General features: G+C 29.5%; 1 protein-coding gene across 2 annotated transcripts in view; it reads right to left on the minus strand.

Annotated features, from left to right (window-relative positions):
- Positions 1 to 1337: 1337 nt before the first annotated feature.
- Positions 1338 to 19676, minus strand: part of LOC129745951 (protein amalgam-like) — a 159345-nt gene continuing 141006 nt past the window's right edge. For both annotated transcript variants that reach the window (XM_055739351.1, XM_055739350.1), the window contains exons 9-10: positions 8344 to 8514; positions 1338 to 2248 (exon numbers count right to left, since the gene is read on the minus strand). In XM_055739351.1, coding sequence (XP_055595326.1) covers positions 2060 to 2248; positions 8344 to 8514 — 360 coding nt within the window. In that variant the 3' untranslated portion in view covers positions 1338 to 2059. The remainder of the gene's footprint in view (positions 2249 to 8343; positions 8515 to 19676) is intronic.

Below are 19676 nucleotides of genomic sequence, written 5' to 3' on the forward strand. Positions count from 1 at the left end.
GAGAGGTTAGCGTTGTAAGACGGTAATCGCTTGTCCACTGGTGGCATGGGTTCGATTCCTTTCTTGGTACTGGGTGTTAAATGTTAATCTTAAGTTGTCAACGTCATTTGTTCAGTCTGTAAAGCCTAAATTGCCTTAGACAGTGAACGTCTTTAAAGTTTCCTATTTTGTAGCTCGAGGATTTCTTAGATAAATTTAGCTTATCGTCGCAAAGATTTGAGGAAATGTTTTTAAAAGTTTCAATTTTATGTGAAAAACTCTTAATGTTAAAGAACTTAAAAATGAATAATAGTTTAAAAACAATTATTTTTAATTTTTATTATTCATGCATTGTTTGGGCAAAAATATCACAGAAAACGACTTTAAAAAAAAAAAATCGATAGCATCCCTTTGCAGCAAATCATTGTTCCATTTATTTTACCAAATTGAAAATTAAATTGATAGTAATGTTGATAATAAATAATTCATCCGTTTTTACATTTTTTTTTTTTTGAAAAGTCAATCCTGTTTCAATAAACCAAACAGAAAAAATAAAATCAAATATTCCAATTCATTTGTCAATTTCTTCTGTTAATCTAGGAATTGAAATTGTGCTGCAGTATATCAAATCCAAAAACGGCCAGCTTTCACCTGTCACTACACTAAAACAGTAAAACCAATCAGCAGATGTGACAAACTGTTCGCCAGGCGGCTTGCTTGCTCATTAACCCCGGATTCGAATGGGTTGGTACCTGGAATCCAGAATTTGACCAAATTAACGTCGCATCTGACCATTCACGTTCCTACTAACTACAGTCCAGGTGAACGCATCGAAATCAACGCTTTCGAAATCCTGGGGAAGGATGACGGCAATGGATGAGCTGGAACAAAGTCCAACAACTACCCTGAATGGAACACTAATTACGGAAAAGTCGAAAAGTGCATCCACACAAGCCCCTCAGGCGGGCGAAAGAGGGTAAAAGCTTATTTCGAACTCTGCACCACTGCAAGTTTTCCCCTTTACTTACCTTTCGCTCTTTTCCTCGTCCCACCCACTTGGCTGTTTCGAATCAGAAGGTGGTAAGTCACATATTGCCAATTAAGCAAAATGTAATTAATTAACGCTGGATTGGATTTAAACTCGATGCTCGATGTCGATTGTAACTTCTTTTTTTCATTTTTTATATTAATGGATCGTTGTTGTGGCACTGCACTGAGGAGAAGTTTGAGGGTGGGGATAAAATGTTGCTGCAAATTATTGCCCGAGATTAATTTTTGCATTTGCAAATTGGACACCGGAAATGGGACTGGTGATAGCTTTCACTGCCAGTAAAGTGACGTTCGAACAAATTGGCTTTTTCGGTTTTTCAAAATATCTTTTTTATTATTTTGTATAAATCTCTTTGTTCGATTTGCAGGAGATTACTGGTTTGTTTTCTGCATATGGTTGGCTCATTTGATTTGTTATTTTCACAAACGGCACAGCGGCCATAGTCCAGATTCACTTATTTTAGCATCCTACAGTACAATCACTTATCGTCTAAGCTTAACTTAAGATTTAGTCAATATTTGAATTATCCTCTGTTATCTCTTTTCTTTTTATTTTTTTTTTCAAGTTACATTTGATCTTTTAAAATACATCAGCTTAATGTTACAATCAGCCTACGAAAGTGTTGCCCGATGAATGTACAAAAGATGCGATCTCAAGTAAGAATAAGAATAAACATTTTAATTTATACACAATACATTTCGTCTCTTGTCTTGTCAAAGCCCTTTGGCGTTCCCTTTTTTTTTTCTTAGAAATTCAACGTTCCTGCTTACACTTAAATTTCCTTACTGCACTAGAATCACTATGTATATAGAAAATATTTTACTCAAGCTGATGGACATTGGCATTGCTAGTTTGCTACCTTCCGAAAACGCGTAATTCTACAAAATAGAACTAAGCGAGGTATTCCCATGAACGAAATTTTAAGAATTAAAAATAACTTTATGTTTTTATTTTCTTAAATATTGAAATATTTAAAATCAGCCGAACGAAAAGATTTCTCAATGCCGTTAAATTCATCAAACATGCCGCTTACAGACGCCCACAAACAAGCATAAATATCGTTGAAGTTGCCAGTAGAATCCAGTTGAGAACCACACAGGGATCTACACCGCTGTTCCAGGAGAAGGGATTCCCGAAGGACGTCGATCCGAGCGTTTGCTCGACGGTTTCCTCCGGCATATCACTACTCAGGGTGTAGAATTGGAAAATATCACTGACCTGTTATTTGAAAAAGGAGAAACAAACATATATATAAATTCCTTTTAATTATGACTCTCCTTTGGAATTTTGATAAATAATATACAATGAAAAATCAGACTACATCCCAATTTGAAATTCAAATGCTAAATAGTGATCCAGCAATTTCATTGAAAATAACCATGATAAAATGTTTATTCGTTTAACATTACGAGCTACATTTTTCCCCATAGGTAAATCATACTTTCTTCGATGTTTCACGTGCCGATGTTGACAAAGTTGAAGTTCAATATTAAAATCAGCAGGTATCGTCTTACAAATAAAAGACAGAAAAAAAACTACTTGAAAATTGGACTTTGATCATTTTCCCGTACAACCTATGTATATTCCATAATGTTATCCGATTAACTTAGAAAGTGTGAACAAAATAGACTGTTTCAAACATAAAAACTGATGAATAATTTGCAAATAAATATCAATTCGTTCAAATTTTTCAAGTCCGTTTAAATATAAACGGGCTGGACAAACCCAAGCAATTTTATATTAAAACCAAGCTAAATCTAGGCGGTCTTGGACAAAACTCATGAATAATTCAATAAAAATAAGAAAAAAAAATGCTTGAAATAATATTTCTACCCCAATCAAATCGTCAGATTTTAAACCTATTGTGTTCTGTTCTAAGAAATTATCAATTTAATCAAATTCAAGAGAAATTAATCGGATTTTTTTTATTTTTACAAACAACAACTGATATTTTTGCATATTCGATAATTATTGTCAAAATAGCGTTTTTCATTTTTTTTTTGGATATTTTGTCAATTCATATTAATTTTCTCATTTATGACATTTTGAATATATAAGACCATTTTATCAGTTTTGTCAATTTTGTCAATGGACACGAATGATAAAAAAAGGTCCTGAATACAAAAAAAAAAACAATTTGATAAATTTAGTCAATTTAGTCAATTTAGTCAATTTTGTCAATTTTGTCAATTTTGTCAATTTTGTCAATTTTGTCAATTTTGTCAATTTTGTCAATTTTGTCAATTTTGTCAATTTTGTCAATTTTGTCAATTTTGTCAATTTTGTCAATTTTGTCAATTTTGTCAATTTTGTCAATTTTGTCAATTTTGTCAATTTTGTCAATTTTGTCAATTTTGTCAATTTTGTCAATTTTGTCAATTTTGTCTATTTTGTCAATTTTGTCAATTTTGTCAATTTTGTCAATTTTGTCAATTTTATCAATTTTGTCAATTTCGTCAAGTTTTTGAATTTTGTCAATTTTGTCAATTTTGTCATTTTTGTCAATTTTGCCAATTTTTTCAATTTTGTCAATTTTGTCAATTTTGACAATTTTGTCAATTTTGTCAATTTTGTCAATTTTGTCAATTTTGTCAATTTTGTCAATTTTGTCAATTTTGTCAATTTTGTCAATTTTGTCAATTTTGTCAATTTTGTCAATTTTGTCAATTTTGTCAATTTTGTCAATTTTGTCAATTTTGTCAATTTTGTCAATTTTGTCAATTTTGTCAATTTTTTCAATTTTGCCAATTTTGTCAGTTTTGTCAATATTGTCATTTTTGTAATTTTTGGAATTTTAGTAATTTTTGAAATTTTTGGAATTTTTGAATTTTTTGAAATTTTTGAAATTTTTGGAATTTTTGTCATTTTTGTCATTTTTGTCATTTTTGTCATTTTTGTCATTTTTGTCATTTTTGTCATTTTTGTCATTTTTGTCATTTTTGTCATTTTTGTCATTTTTGTCATTTTTGTCATTTTTGTCATTTTTGTCATTTTTGTCATTTTTGTCATTTTTGTCATTTTTGTCATTTTTGTCATTTTTGTCATTTTTGTCATTTTTGTCATTTTTGTCATATTTGTCATTTTTTGTCATTTTTGTCATTTTTGTCATTTTTGTCATTTTTGTCATTTTTGTCATTTTTGTCATTTTTGTCATTTTTGTCATTTTTGTCATTTTTGTCATTTTTGTCTTTTTTGTCATTTTTGTCATTTTTGTCATTTTTGTCATTTTTGTCATTTTTGTCATTTTTGTCATTTTTGTCATTTTTGTCATTTTTGTCATTTTTGTCATTTTTGTCATTTTTGTCATTTTTGTCATTTTTGTCATTTTTGTCATTTTTGTCATTTTTGTCATTTTTGTCATTTTTGTCATTTCTGTCATTTTTGTCATTTTTGTCATTTTTGTCATTTTTTGTCATTTTTGTCATTTTTGTCATTTTTGTCATTTTTGTCATTTTTGTCATTTTTGTCATTTTTGTCATTTTTGTCATTTTTGTCATTTTTGTCATTTTTGTCATTTTTGTCATTTTTGTCATTTTTGTCATTTTTGTCATTTTTGTCATTTTTGTCATTTTTGTCATTTTTGTCATTTTTGTCATTTTTGTCATTTTTGTCATTTTTGTCATTTTTGTCATTTTTGTCATTTTTGTCATTTTTGTCATTTTTGTCATTTTTGTCATTTTTGTCATTTTTGTCATTTTTGTCATTTTTGTCATTTTTGTCATTTTTGTCATTTTTGTCATTTTTGTCATTTTTGTCATTTTTGTCATTTTTGTCATTTTTGTCATTTTTGTCATTTTTGTCATTTTTGTCATTTTTGTCATTTTTGTCATTTTTGTCATTTTTGTCATTTTTGTCATTTTTGTCATTTTTGTCATTTTTGTCATTTTTGTCATTTTTGTCATTTTTGTCATTTTTGTCATTTTTGTCATTTTTGTCATTTTTGTCATTTTTGTCATTTTTGTCATTTTTGTCATTTTTGTCATTTTTGTCATTTTTGTCATTTTTGTCATTTTTGTCATTTTTGTCATTTTTGTCATTTTTGTCATTTTTGTCATTTTTGTCATTTTTGTCATTTTTGTCATTTTTGTCATTTTTGTCATTTTTGTCATTTTTGTCATTTTTGTCATTTTTGTCATTTTTGTCATTTTTGTCATTTTTGTCATTTTTGTCATTTTTGTCATTTTTGTCATTTTTGTCATTTTTGTCATTTTTGTCATTTTTGTCATTTTTGTCATTTTTGTCATTTTTGTCATTTTTGTCATTTTTGTCATTTTTGTCATTTTTGTCATTTTTGTCATTTTTGTCATTTTTGTCATTTTTGTCATTTTTGTCATTTTTGTCATTTTTGTCATTTTTGTCATTTTTGTCATTTTTGTCATTTTTGTCATTTTTGTCATTTTTGTCATTTTTGTAATTTTTGTCATTTTTGTCATTTTTGTCATTTTTGTCATTTTTGTCATTTTTGTCATTTTTGTCATTTTTGTCATTTTTGTCATTTTTGTCATTTTTGTCATTTTTGTCATTTTTGTCATTTTTGTCATTTTTGTCATTTTTGTCATTTTTGTCATTTTTGTCATTTTTGTCATTTTTGTCATTTTTGTCATTTTTGTCATTTTTGTCATTTTTGTCATTTTTGTCATTTTTGTCATTTTTGTCATTTTTGTCATTTTTGTCATTTTTGTCATTTTTGTCATTTTTGTCATTTTTGTCATTTTTGTCATTTTTGTCATTTTTGTCATTTTTGTCATTTTTGTAATTTTTGTAATTTTTGTAATTTTTGTCATTTTTGTCATTTTTGTCATTTTTGTCATTTTTGTCATTTTTGTCATTTTTGTCATTTTTGTCATTTTTGTCATTTTTGTCATTTTTGTCATTTTTGTCATTTTTGTCATTTTTGTCATTTTTGTCATTTTTGTCATTTTTGTCAATTTTGTCAATTTTGTCAATTTTGTCAATTTTGTCAATTTTGTCAATTTTGTCAATTTTGTCAATTTTGTCAATTTTGTCAATTTTGTCAATTTTGTCAATTTTATCAATTTTGTCAATTTTGTCAATTTTGTCAATTTCGTCAATTTTTTGAATTTTGTCAATTTTGTCAATTTTGTCAATTTTGTCATTTTTGTCAATTTTGCCAATTTTTTCAATTTTGTCAATTTTGTCAATTTTGACAATTTTGTCAATTTTGTCAATTTTGTCAATTTTGTCAATTTTGTCAATTTTGTCAATTTTGTCAATTTTGTCAATTTTGTCAATTTTGTCAATTTTGTCAATTTTGTCAATTTTGTCAATTTTGTCAATTTTGTCAATTTTGTCAATTTTGTCAATTTTTTCAATTTTGCCAATTTTGTCAGTTTTGTCAATATTGTCATTTTTGGAATTTTAGTAATTTTTGAAATTTTTGGAATTTTTGTCATTTTTGTCATTTTTGTCATTTTTGTCATTTTTGTCATTTTTGTCATTTTTGTCATTTTTGTCATTTTTGTCATTTTTGTCATTTTTGTCATTTTTGTCATTTTTGTCATTTTTGTCATTTTTGTCATTTTTGTCATTTTTGTCATTTTTGTCATTTTTGTCATTTTTGTCATTTTTGTCATTTTTGTCATTTTTGTCATTTTTGTCATTTTTGTCATTTTTGTCATTTTTGTCATTTTTGTCATTTTTGTCATTTTTGTCATTTTTGTCATTTTTGTCATTTTTGTCATTTTTGTCATTTTTGTCATTTTTGTCATTTTTGTCATTTTTGTCATTTTTGTCATTTTTGTCATTTTTGTCATTTTTGTCATTTTTGTCATTTTTGTCATTTTTGTCATTTTTGTCATTTTTGTCATTTTTGTCTTTTTTGTCATTTTTGTCATTTTTGTCATTTTTGTCATTTTTGTCATTTTTGTCATTTTTGTCATTTTTGTCATTTTTGTCATTTTTGTCATTTTTTGTCATTTTTGTCATTTTTGTCATTTTTGTCATTTTTGTCATTTTTGTCATTTTTGTCATTTTTGTCATTTTTGTCATTTTTGTCATTTTTGTCATTTTTGTCATTTTTGTCATTTTTGTCATTTTTGTCATTTTTGTCATTTTTGTCATTTTTGTCATTTTTGTCATTTTTGTCATTTTTGTCATTTTTGTCATTTTTGTCATTTTTGTCATTTTTGTCATATTTGTCATTTTTTGTCATTTTTGTCATTTTTGTCATTTTTGTCATTTTTGTCATTTTTGTCATTTTTGTCATTTTTGTCATTTTTGTCATTTTTGTCATTTTTGTCATTTTTGTCATTTTTGTCATTTTTGTCATTTTTGTCATTTTTGTCATTTTTGTCATTTTTGTCATTTTTGTCATTTTTGTCATTTTTGTCATTTTTGTCATTTTTGTCATTTTTGTCATTTTTGTCATTTTTGTCATTTTTGTCATTTTTGTCATTTTTGTCATTTTTGTCATTTTTGTCATTTTTGTCATTTTTGTCATTTTTGTCATTTTTGTCATTTTTGTCATTTTTGTCATTTTTGTCATTTTTGTCATTTTTGTCATTTTTGTCATTTTTGTCATTTTTGTCATTTTTGTCATTTTTGTCATTTTTGTCATTTTTGTCATTTTTGTCATTTTTGTCATTTTTGTCATTTTTGTCATTTTTGTCATTTTTGTAATTTTTTTTTTCGTTTTTGTTGGCTTATATATTTTTTTTTAATGACTACATATTGTTCATATTTTCACAAAATATGAAAAAGCATTTAAGAACATTTTATTTGTTTTTTTTTTTAATATTTCGAAATGTGTGATTGCAGTTGAGCATGTGATTATTTTGCATTATGTTTCTATTTATTTGGTCTTTTTTATATTTATTTTAAATTAATAAATATTTATAAATCATATAATTTTATTTTCTATTTTTCCTAAATTGGAAATATAAAGAATTTTTTTTGAAATCCAAACCTTGATTTGGGTCATCAAAAGTCATCAACCAAAATTGATTTGAGGATTAAGTGGGATTGCTAAATATAGGAACTTTTACGGTTGATTGGAACTAAAAACAAAACGTGTAGGCGGAAATGAATCCATCTAAACTTAACCAGTTCACTATTGCTGCTGATGAGAATGGATTTTCAATGCTTTCCAAGAACTGCGATGCAATCGGAAACGAGCCATGACATTTTCCTATGTATAGGTATCTTTACCTTGATGGAATGATTTCCAATCCCAAAATCATCATATTCGTATTGTTCGTCTGGCTGAAATTGGACAGTGCTTCAGCCAAAAATTGTAATCCCTAATATTTCCCGTTTCCCGGTTTTTGAACCCCGTTCCTGGTTTAAAAACTCACCTCGTTCCATCCGTATCGATTTTTGGCCTGCACGATCGTTTCGTACACCGAGTTTGGATCCAGGCCCCGGATTGTGTACGTCATGATGTGCCGAAATGATTCAGCCCGGCTCGACGGCGGGTTCAGGATTACGTCGTGCCATCTGCCCGGATGCTGATAAGACTCGTTCATCTGCGTTCGGTCACATCACCAATAGAAGAGCCAGCAGCAGCATCAAAAGCATCAGAAAACGTTCGTTGCAACCAGCAACATTCACGAGGAGCAGCATCGCCAATACCGGAAAGGGTTTTCCGGCCCAGGAGCAAAAAATGGGGAAGGGCAGATGAATTCGAATCGAAGAGATTGGGTGGTCATCATCGGGGCACATTCGAACAGGAGCAGGATTCGGAGCCAGATTTTCGAATGATTCCGTTGTGCCATCAGACGATGAATTTCGAGAGATGACGGCCCAGAGCCGGACAGTTTGGTTGATGTTTGCAGCCACGACGATGACGATGACGATGGTGGTTGAGCATATTGTTGGAAAAACGAGAAGATGAAGGGAAATGAGTTGAAAGGATTAGGCTTCAAGCTTTTCGGATCACACAGCCTTTTCTTCCTTGTATGGGGCGAGGTGTGTATTTGTGATTGGGGTTCGTTCATTTTCGAGTTTTGTGTGTTTTTGAGGAATCAAACTGACTAGCTTGTGGGGAGATAATCTTAATCAAAGTTTCACAGAAACAATATTCTGCTGGTGAGTATATGATAAAATCGGGATAGGCAAAAGGGTTAGTTACGGCTATACTAGTTTTATATACGTTATCTTACGTTAAAAATAGATCCGATATTTCAAAACAAAACATCGTGAATTTAATTGATATAAAATCATTTCAAATTCGTTACATGAGTCTAACTACCTTCTTTACAACTAAAATTTCCCGCTGAACAGCTTTATCAAAGACCGTAACTTTGTATATTATTACACGAAAAAAAAAAGGTGTTTAAATGGGGACATGTCTTTTGGCATTGACTAATAATAAATTCAATTGACTGTTCAGCACAAAATTTCCCTTAGAAAATTTATTAATTGACACGAGAACCATAATCAGGTTCGGTTTTACAGAAGGAAGAAAAATTATGTTGATTTTTCAGTACAAAATATTCATGTTATCGTTACTTTAAAATTCTGCAAAAACTCATGGATGAGTTTTGAACCAAAACAAAGCTTTTTAGACCCCACGTAAAAATTCGGAAAAGACGCTAAATCGATTTAGTCTACTGTCCATATGGCCCTTCTGTCTTTGAGACACTACAATAAATAGGGGCCTTTATTTTGGGCGGCGGTAGGAATTTTATTTCATGTCTTTGGTATCATGTTTGCTGATGTTTATATCAACATAATTATAATAAGTTGGAGAAATCGATGCTAAAATGAGTACTGAATGGTAAAAACAGCCTCCATCAAAAATCGACCCAAAGGATTCAATACAAAAAAAAATCTACATTTTTTGATTGATATGTTCCAAACAAACGGTAAAAGCACTCCAAAACCTCGTCTTGAATCTTTTCGAAAATTTGTGGTCGGTTTTTTGGCATCAAGATGAGTTTTTGTGAACAAAAAAGTAGAATTTCACCCCGTTGGGGTCTACCTGGTCACCTTTTTCTCCCATACACTCCCTGAACTACATGAACAGTTTGCAAAGAGTTGTAAGTTGAATATCAAAAAGACGAATAAACCTTAAAAAATTATCGATTGTGAAAGTTTATCAAAGCAAAATTGTAAGTTTTCTTATATTTTGTCACGTCTTTTTTTTAAATTTTTATTTGGTTATAAGGTCATCCAATTCTAGTATTTCCCAATAACTTGCAAGGCTTATGATGTTGTTTGTGGAGTTTATAACTATGCATTAAACAACATCCGTCATTGTATTTATGAAGAATTTTTTACTATAATTTCGTTGGTGTCTGAAAATTAAGCCGAAAGACAAAGATGGCGTTTTCGAACTAAGATCGTGACCAAACCGGTTGAAATTATGAAATTTTTCTGAGTCTGCTTAACTTTGGCTGATTTAAAGCAAGATAGAAATCAAAAATTTCATTTTTTTACTGTTTAAAACTAATATAGTTAAGCGATATTGAAAAAAAAAATCATACTTATATTATTTTTTACACTAGCTTTGATTAATTTGAAATGAAAATTAAAAAGTGACAAAAAACCCATCTGTTTTGGATGTTGCCAATTCGAACAATTTTGCACGGAGGTTGCCAAAATCGAATGTACTACAAATCAATCTTTTCATTATTATTTCATCACTATCGGCTGGAATGTACTCAATCCGATTGAACAGAACGGCATTTTCTCTGATAAATATGAAAAATATGGTTTAAAATCACTGAAATTTTATTCTGAATTTTTCAAATTATCAGTTGTAGTCTGTAAACCAAGAACTTTTATTATTTCAAGATGAGCTCTAAATCTTTCTGAATTCATATCAATCATGAGTTTTTTCTAAACGACTTCAACTAAATGAGTTATCTTTGATGCAAAACACTAATTTTTTAAGGACTTTTAAGCTTCAATGTTTTTTTGAGAACCTTAAAAATTTAAAACTCAAATTTAAAAAAACATTTGGTAGCAGACACTTGAACAGTTTTAAAATGATTCAGTTGTATTGATTTTATAACCAAAACAATAATCTGGGTACATGCGACCCTAACCGGCTATAATTGTCTTTTTTTTTTGCTAGGTAGTTCTAGTTAACCTAATAAAAAGTCTTAAAATGAGAAATTTAAGTGCTCTTAATTTTAGAAAAAGTTAGAAAATTTTACTTCGAGAAAGTACAGTTCGGGTCATATAGACTAAGCTGACCAGATTTTCCGGTTTCATGCGGGTTTCCTTGGTATTCAATACTCAGTTTGGGCAAAGTGCGTTCTAGCCCGATTTCCCTGATTTCATTGAAAGAAGCCTGGACTTTTCCCGAATTTATTCACATTATTTGCCAAAACAAACAAAAACAAATTTTGTTGTACATTTTTTTTACTTATGCGCTCAGAACGAAATGTTTTGAACAAGATTCATAAAAATAAGTATACCTAATAGGTTTTTGGGAAGCCTAAACTACGAACTGTTAATGAGTTTTGAGAAAAAAAAATTCATGTTTTTTTCTTGGTTTTTCTAAATTTTTTGGATTTAACCAAATTTGCTTGAAGTTTTGGTTGACAATTTTGAAATCAAATGCCCGGAAAACACACAGAATCAAAATTCAAATGTTGAATTTAGATTCGAAGTCCAGATTCAGAATTATTTTTAAAAGTTCAGATTCAGAATTAGTTCAGAATTAAGTTAAGTGTTAAAAATACCAAAATGACTATTTCGTTAAGAAATTCGAACAGCAGGAGATCGTAGACTAATAAAATTGATTTTCAGGTCAATAAAATTCGAAATTTAAAATAATGAATCTCAGTCAGTTTGATAACACTATTAAGCTGAAAATTACAAATATACTTGAGTTCATTTCTAAGTTTTGTGAAGAGATAAAAATTATTTTAATTTCTCTAAAATAAACCACAAACTTCATAGTTATTCATAAAATCTGTTTAAAATGAACAGTTTTCGCTGATGAAGAAACATTCACTTGACAAAATCTGCTGGAAATGTCTTTTTTTGGTGGATTAAGTAACTTTGTAACTATCACGGCCTCATGGGGAGGTTTTGGTCACTTTTTTTTCTTCTATGATACATTTGCTTCCAAAATGCACGAATTAAAAAAAAATCAAAGAAATTTTTTATCACTTTTTATTTAATTAATTTTGGGTTCTTTTACATTAAAAATTTTATGTATTACATAGAGAATTTTGAAAATACAGATTTGTATAACGGATCTTTGAGTAACATATTTGAGAACTTACTTTCATTATAGGTTAAAATTATCTCTAAAATCTGGTCAATTTAGCTTATTTGATTTGAACAAAAAATAAGGTTTTATAATAAAGCCTCGATTTGTTAAAAAATCTCATTTGATATAAACCGAACAAGCTTAATGTACCAATCTCTTGAGCAAATTGATCTATATTGAAGTTTTGGTATGAAATTTGGCTCTTGATAAAATTGTAATTATAATATTATTTAATTTTTTTACGCTTTCTTTATCCGCGAATACTTTTCATGTAAATGAATTTCTCAAATAAAATCCTAAGGATGTTTTTCTCAGGATGAAAATTCAGATACAGTATTAACATTCAAAATTCAAATGAGGCTCATAAATATGCTAAAATTATCAAGATTACTAATTTTGAAAATTTAATTTTGGATCTTTTTCTGAGTTTCAATACGATTTCTGAAATGTTAAAAAACGATTTATGATTTAGATTCCAGATCAATATTTCTATATAAGCCAGGAATTGAAATTTGTTTCATAGCCCTCAATCATCAATCTAGTATTTTATTTTTGATGTCTTGCGGCATTCTAATCGGCATTCATTATTTGATTTTTTTTATTTTTTTTATATTTTTGATCGCCTTTTTAAAGTTTTCAATTCTGCGGAAGAATTAAGTTTAGAAATTTCAGATCTGAATACGAAACAAAAACCCAGAATAATTTCTACAGCTATGATCATTTAGAGTCTTAGTTAATGAGAAGGACTACTTAGTCCTTTTTTTAAGATGTCTAAGTCTACGTAATTGTTTAAATTTCCGATGAAAAAGGATACGGTTTAAAATATGTTCGAACGGAATGAGGATATGGTTTCAAATATGTTTTAACAATCACCTCGGGAATCTTTCATTGTCGACTAAAAAAATCATGAATTGTTAATTTTTTCTGAAGTTGTTTTGGCCCAAATAGATAAAAAGTTTAAGGAGACTCACTAGAATGCTCACGTTTTTCGATCAAACGAATGGTTTTATTTAAATACACGCGTTTGTAACGGCCCAGATTCTAAATTCAGGTATCAGGTATCAGAAAAGGGGTAGGCTTAATAGCGACACGTTATCCAAACAAACGGGAAAATTGTGCCTAGCCTTTTTTTTACAGATTTCATCATATACCTGAGAAATCTGAAAACCATAAAAGGATTAGAAAATAAGTAAATATTTAGGGCATAAAGCCGATCCACGTAGGGATTTTGAAGCATTGAAGCTTATAACCACATCGGGTGAAAAATGACAGATTGTTTTTTTTAGTTTAAATTCTTAGAATTAGATACACTTATAACAGGATAGGCGAGAGCACATAAAAGCTTTCTAGCAAATGAAAAACAAGCATATATGAGCTAAAATGAATCATACATTATTGATTCACAACTACAAAATTCAGGAGATTTGAGTTTACAATCATCAGAAAATGTACTAAACAGGATGCTACAATTAGGGCAAATAAACGATTTTATAATGGCAAAGTTGGCATTTAGCCTATTCACATAGGGATTTCAAAGCAATAAAGCTTTTTTTTAAGCAGAATATTGGAAATAAGGACTTTTTTAAAAACTTACTTTGTTAAATTCTTACATACATTAAAAATAAATGTAGTCGGGCAAAAGAGGGACATGCACAAACTAAGTGGAAGGTAAATATAGGTACAATAGTACCTCTGAATCATAGCTTAACCATACAGGAGATTCAAAACACAAAGTCTTGTTTTTATATATTTTTATTTAACTGACCAGTTAGCGCTCTGGTTAGACGACTACAATGAGTTTCTGTGACGCCAAATTTGAAACAAGCGATATTAACACTGCACGAAGATGTAGCAGTGGATTCCAAAACCAGGATTGACGTATGATACGAAATATCAGAGTACGATATTAGAGGAGCGTTGACTCTTCTTAACACTATAACCATTCTAAAGCTAAGGGAACATGTGTCAATACAAGAGAAGTGACATACATTAGGTGAAACAGATATGACTGTCGACATGCGATACAATTTTTGATCAAAAACTTGATTCAATAGGGAATTTTAAAACCTTTTGGTAACCTGAAAAAATAATATATTTTTTGAAATTTTTTTCCATGGAAACGATATTTGTACGGCTTGAATAATTGAATAACCATGATGCAATTTAAAAAATGAAATATCTTTACATGGAAGGACATTTACCTCCAAAAAAAATCTGTTACCAATCCAAAGATAGAAGGGACTGAACACTTGTCCATAATAAGGAAAATATATTAATTTTGCGCTTGATGTAACAGCTATAACTGATGTAATTTAGATCATATTCTTCTATGATTTCTAATCGGTTAATATTAACAGATAGACAAAAGCAATGAGACCGTGAACGATGCGTTTGCGATTCACATTTGAACACTTGTGAAGAGATTTTATTAAACGGAGTTACTAGGAGAGCAAAGAGATTAGTTAAATGAAAAATCATATTCCAAATTGGCAAAACAAGAAAATATGGAAGAATACAGCTTGTGCAAATGCATGTACTACATATGCACTATTGGCATACCCTTCTCGAGAGAAAATACGTACAAAGGTTCAAAAATACAAGCGAGAATTTAAAACTGATTCAGATTCAAAACATTTTCTAGCCATGTTTTGAACTTGAAAAACTTCTGAACTCTGCATGCAATAATTGACCTTGACCTATTTTCACCCCCGCCCAGACACATCCTCATTGATTTCCAATAGACAGAAATATGAGATAAACGTATCTGGGAAGTACTGGATAAGTCGCCTCGTACGACATGGACCAGTATCCCAGTGGCAGTATTCTTTAGGCCGCTGCCACACAGGCAATTTCTCTAAAATAAACCACAAACTTCATAGTTATTCATAAAATCTGTTTAAAATGAACAGTTTTCGCTGATGAAGAAACATTCACTTGACAAAATCTGCTGGAAATGTCTTTTTTTGGTGGATTAAGTAACTTTGTAACTATCACGGCCTCATGGGGAGGTTTTGGTCACTTTTTTTTCTTCTATGATACATTTGCTTCCAAAATGCACGAATTAAAAAAAAATCAAAGAAATTTTTTATCACTTTTTATTTAATTAATTTTGGGTTCTTTTACATTAAAAATTTTATGTATTACATAGAGAATTTTGAAAATACAGATTTGTATAACGGATCTTTGAGTAACATATTTGAGAACTTACTTTCATTATAGGTTAAAATTATCTCTAAAATCTGGTCAATTTAGCTTATTTGATTTGAACAAAAAATAAGGTTTTATAATAAAGCCTCGATTTGTTAAAAAATCTCATTTGATATAAACCGAACAAGCTTAATGTACCAATCTCTTGAGCAAATTGATCTATATTGAAGTTTTGGTATGAAATTTGGCTCTTGATAAAATTGTAATTATAATATTATTTAATTTTTTTACGCTTTCTTTATCCGCGAATACTTTTCATGTAAATGAATTTCTCAAATAAAATCCTAAGGATGTTTTTCTCAGGATGAAAATTCAGATACAGTATTAACATTCAAAATTCAAATGAGGCTCATAAATATGCTAAAATTATCAAGATTACTAATTTTGAAAATTTAATTTTGGATCTTTTTCTGAGTTTCAATACGATTTCTGAAATGTTAAAAAACGATTTATGATTTAGATTCCAGATCAATATTTCTATATAAGCCAGGAATTGAAATTTGTTTCATAGCCCTCAATCATCAATCTAGTATTTTATTTTTGATGTCTTGCGGCATTCTAATCGGCATTCATTATTTGATTTTTTTTATTTTTTTTATATTTTTGATCGCCTTTTTAAAGTTTTCAATTCTGCGGAAGAATTAAGTTTAGAAATTTCAGATCTGAATACGAAACAAAAACCCAGAATAATTTCTACAGCTATGATCATTTAGAGTCTTAGTTAATGAGAAGGACTACTTAGTCCTTTTTTTAAGATGTCTAAGTCTACGTAATTGTTTAAATTTCCGATGAAAAAGGATACGGTTTAAAATATGTTCGAACGGAATGAGGATATGGTTTCAAATATGTTTTAACAATCACCTCGGGAATCTTTCATTGTCGACTAAAAAAATCATGAATTGTTAATTTTTTCTGAAGTTGTTTTGGCCCAAATAGATAAAAAGTTTAAGGAGACTCACTAGAATGCTCACGTTTTTCGATCAAACGAATGGTTTTATTTAAATACACGCGTTTGTAACGGCCCAGATTCTAAATTATCATAGCCTGAATTTTTTTTCATATTCGGGAAATAATTATTTTACCGCATATGAGTTTAAAAAATTATGTATAAAATTTGAAATTAAATGTAAAACTAAATTTGTATAACAATTCCAATAAACCTTTTCAAGTATTTTCTAATGTAAATGTGAACTGAAAATCAAGAATCATATACTAGATAAATAATGCGAAATAAAACAGAAATACAACTTTGATTTTGATAAAAAATAAACCAGAAACCTTAAATGAGTTCAATTAAAATTTAGTATTCAGAAATAAATTTCTATCATCAAGTGAGAAAATTTTGGAAATCTTTAGCAGAATTCTTAACCTGGGATTAATTTTCGAGGTTTTGGTATCAGTTCTGAATAAAGATTGTTTATCTCTTGAATAACCTTAACCAATCATCAAATCTTGATTGAGAATTTAAAAATTGGAGCGTAGATTTTAACACCTGGTTTGCTTTTCTTGGACCTTCATGGGGGGGGGGGTGGGGGGGGGGGTGTGGTAATCCCCCAAAACCCCCTCCGTTCCTACGGCCATGGTAACTATGGTTAATGTTTTCAAAAGCCAAATTTCGAACTTAAATCTTAAATACAGTGAAAACCCGATTTTATCACCACCATGATGAATTTTAGAGTGATAAATCGGGGAGAGTGATAAAATCGGGAGATTTTGCCAAAATGATTTTGATCCGTTCTTATCTAATAAATTACTATAAAAATCGAATATTATCCCAATTAAACAGTGTAGAGGTTTTGTAGTAGATATACCCTTTTTTGACATATTACTTTTCACATCAAAACATCATACAATATTGTTTTTACTTTTCTAAACAGCTTGTTTCGACCGGTATTATCAGAAAAAAAAATATCCTTAAATGGTTCAACTCCTAATGATCTAATTATTTCTTTTGGTTAAAAATTACTGAAGATTAGATTCAAAGCTTCCGTTTGAATCAAAATCAAAACCGACCACTGAGTCAACATCACTTCTGCTTATTTCAACCGAAGATTAGAATGATAAAATGTGTTTTTGTTCTCCGCTTTGTGCGAGCGTTTGTCGAAATGACGAAATGACAAATCTTACTGATCTCAACAAAAAAGATTTTGATAGCAACTGTAGGGGAAAGGTTTCCTAAATGGGCCTATCGGGTTAAATGACCCTACGGCTGTTTGATGAAATGGCTGACTAGACAGCTTATCCGACCAATGCGTTTTGAGGGTGATACGCTTAGAACATAAGGCAAAAAAAAATGTTATGAATTTACTAACTCAAAAAAATTTAAAAAATCGTACAAAGTTTTGATACATTTTGATGTAATATTTCGACTTTTAAAAATTATACGTAAAGAAGCTTAAAACAAAAACTAGGATGGTTTTTGTTTCTTACTTAAATGAACTTAAGAAATTAAACATATTTCAACTTTTGTGGAGGTTTAATAATGATTGGAAGTGGAATAAGAGAATGTTTTTGTATGCCCCCATCATGTTTGTTAAATGTCTCCATCGTAAAATAACAGGTTAAATACAATAAATAAATGATTTTTTTCATTGAACCTCCAAATCTAAGCTCTGAATAACATTTTAAGAGAGAATTGAAGATCTTTGAACAGATTTGATAAAGTTTTTCTCATGGATGATCTGCCTCCATAGTATGGCAACCCTAACTTTTGTTTTATTCCATAAAATTATAATATATATCGATTTTCATAAAACTTCAGCTTTGTCGTGTGAAAATTATTACTATCTACCAGTTTCAATGAAATTATACGGAAATATTGCCCAAAAAACAGAAATTTTGTTCAAAACATAAATAGGCGCATTTAGCCCGCACGATTTGAGGTTCGGCGTTTTAGACAACATTTATAATAAAATCATTTTCTTAGAAATAGAAGAAAATTTTAACATAAAAATTACTCCAATGTATAGAAAACAGATGCCTGCACACGTGTATATAGTTTTTGTACACATATTCGATGTGATATTTGATTAAATCAGTATTCTGCTTAATAGGCGCATATAGCCCGCTCCTCCCCTAAACTAAAGTATCGTCAAAAACTTTTGCTGCATGTGATGGATCGCGAAATCGATATGGGTCAAAGCTTGAAGAGCATAACGTTGAGGCAAGCTCGTTCACGAAGATGGTGTTCCCTTGATCCATTTGATTGATGAACACAACCGCGATGAAACTATTTTGCCACAGAACCCTGAGGAAAGATATGCAAGTAAAGCATTAACAGATGAAGACATTCTGAACATGACGCTGGATGATAAGTCAGCATCGAACGAGCCCCTCGAATCATTGGAGCCATTAACAATTTCGAATGTAGTACCAGACTCAGAATCAGCGGCATCTACCCCAAATGATTCATGTTAAACTTCGATAAGCATAAATGATGTTGAAGCTGTACGTATGTTGGACAACATAGTTCATTGGGCTGATGCTTCAGATCTCTCGATAGCTGATGTCATCTTCTTGCGACGTATAAGAGAGATTGCTTTGAAGAAAGCCCAAACAAATAAAACCCAGCTTTAAGATCACTTGAATTATTCTGTTATACCATTATATTTAGTTATAATTGTATCCAACAACTTTGATTTAATTAAAATTGTAATAACAAAAAACCTGTTTAAAACTTGACTTTTGAGTAAAATATGATGACAAAATCGGGTAAAAAAATGAGACAAAATCGGGGGTAGACAAAATCGGGGGTAGACAAAATCGGTGTGTGACAAAATCGGGTTTTCACTGTATAGATAGAGTAGGATAGATGCAAGAATTTAATTTTAACTGAAAAATTTAAATCTCTTTTTGCCTTTTAAAGTTTGATTTATAATTTCCGTCAAAGGAAAAAAAAAAATTCCCCAATAGTTACTTTGTTTATTGTTTTTATTTCTTAGATTTTCAGCCGCAGGCTGTGTTGCCTCTGTTAATAATATTACTTGATTTAAGCATAAAATAGTTTTTTATTTAAAAAATTTAGGGCTTTTTGTCCAAAAAACCAATTTTTTCCCAAATCAAGAACCTATATCTCCCAGATTGTTAAGAAAATTAAAAGATTTTAACCATCGATAAAAATAAGTTCTCAATATTTTTTCTGAAGACTTCACTTAACAATTTCAACTAACCATTTAAAAAATAAATTGATTGAAATTTGCGATTTCAGACTAACAAAAATCCTTAAAGATTTTTATTTCTTCATCCGACGTT

The sequence above is a fragment of the Uranotaenia lowii genome, chromosome 2 (genome assembly GCF_029784155.1).
Source record: "Uranotaenia lowii strain MFRU-FL chromosome 2, ASM2978415v1, whole genome shotgun sequence".
NCBI lineage: Eukaryota > Metazoa > Arthropoda > Insecta > Diptera > Culicidae > Uranotaenia > Uranotaenia lowii.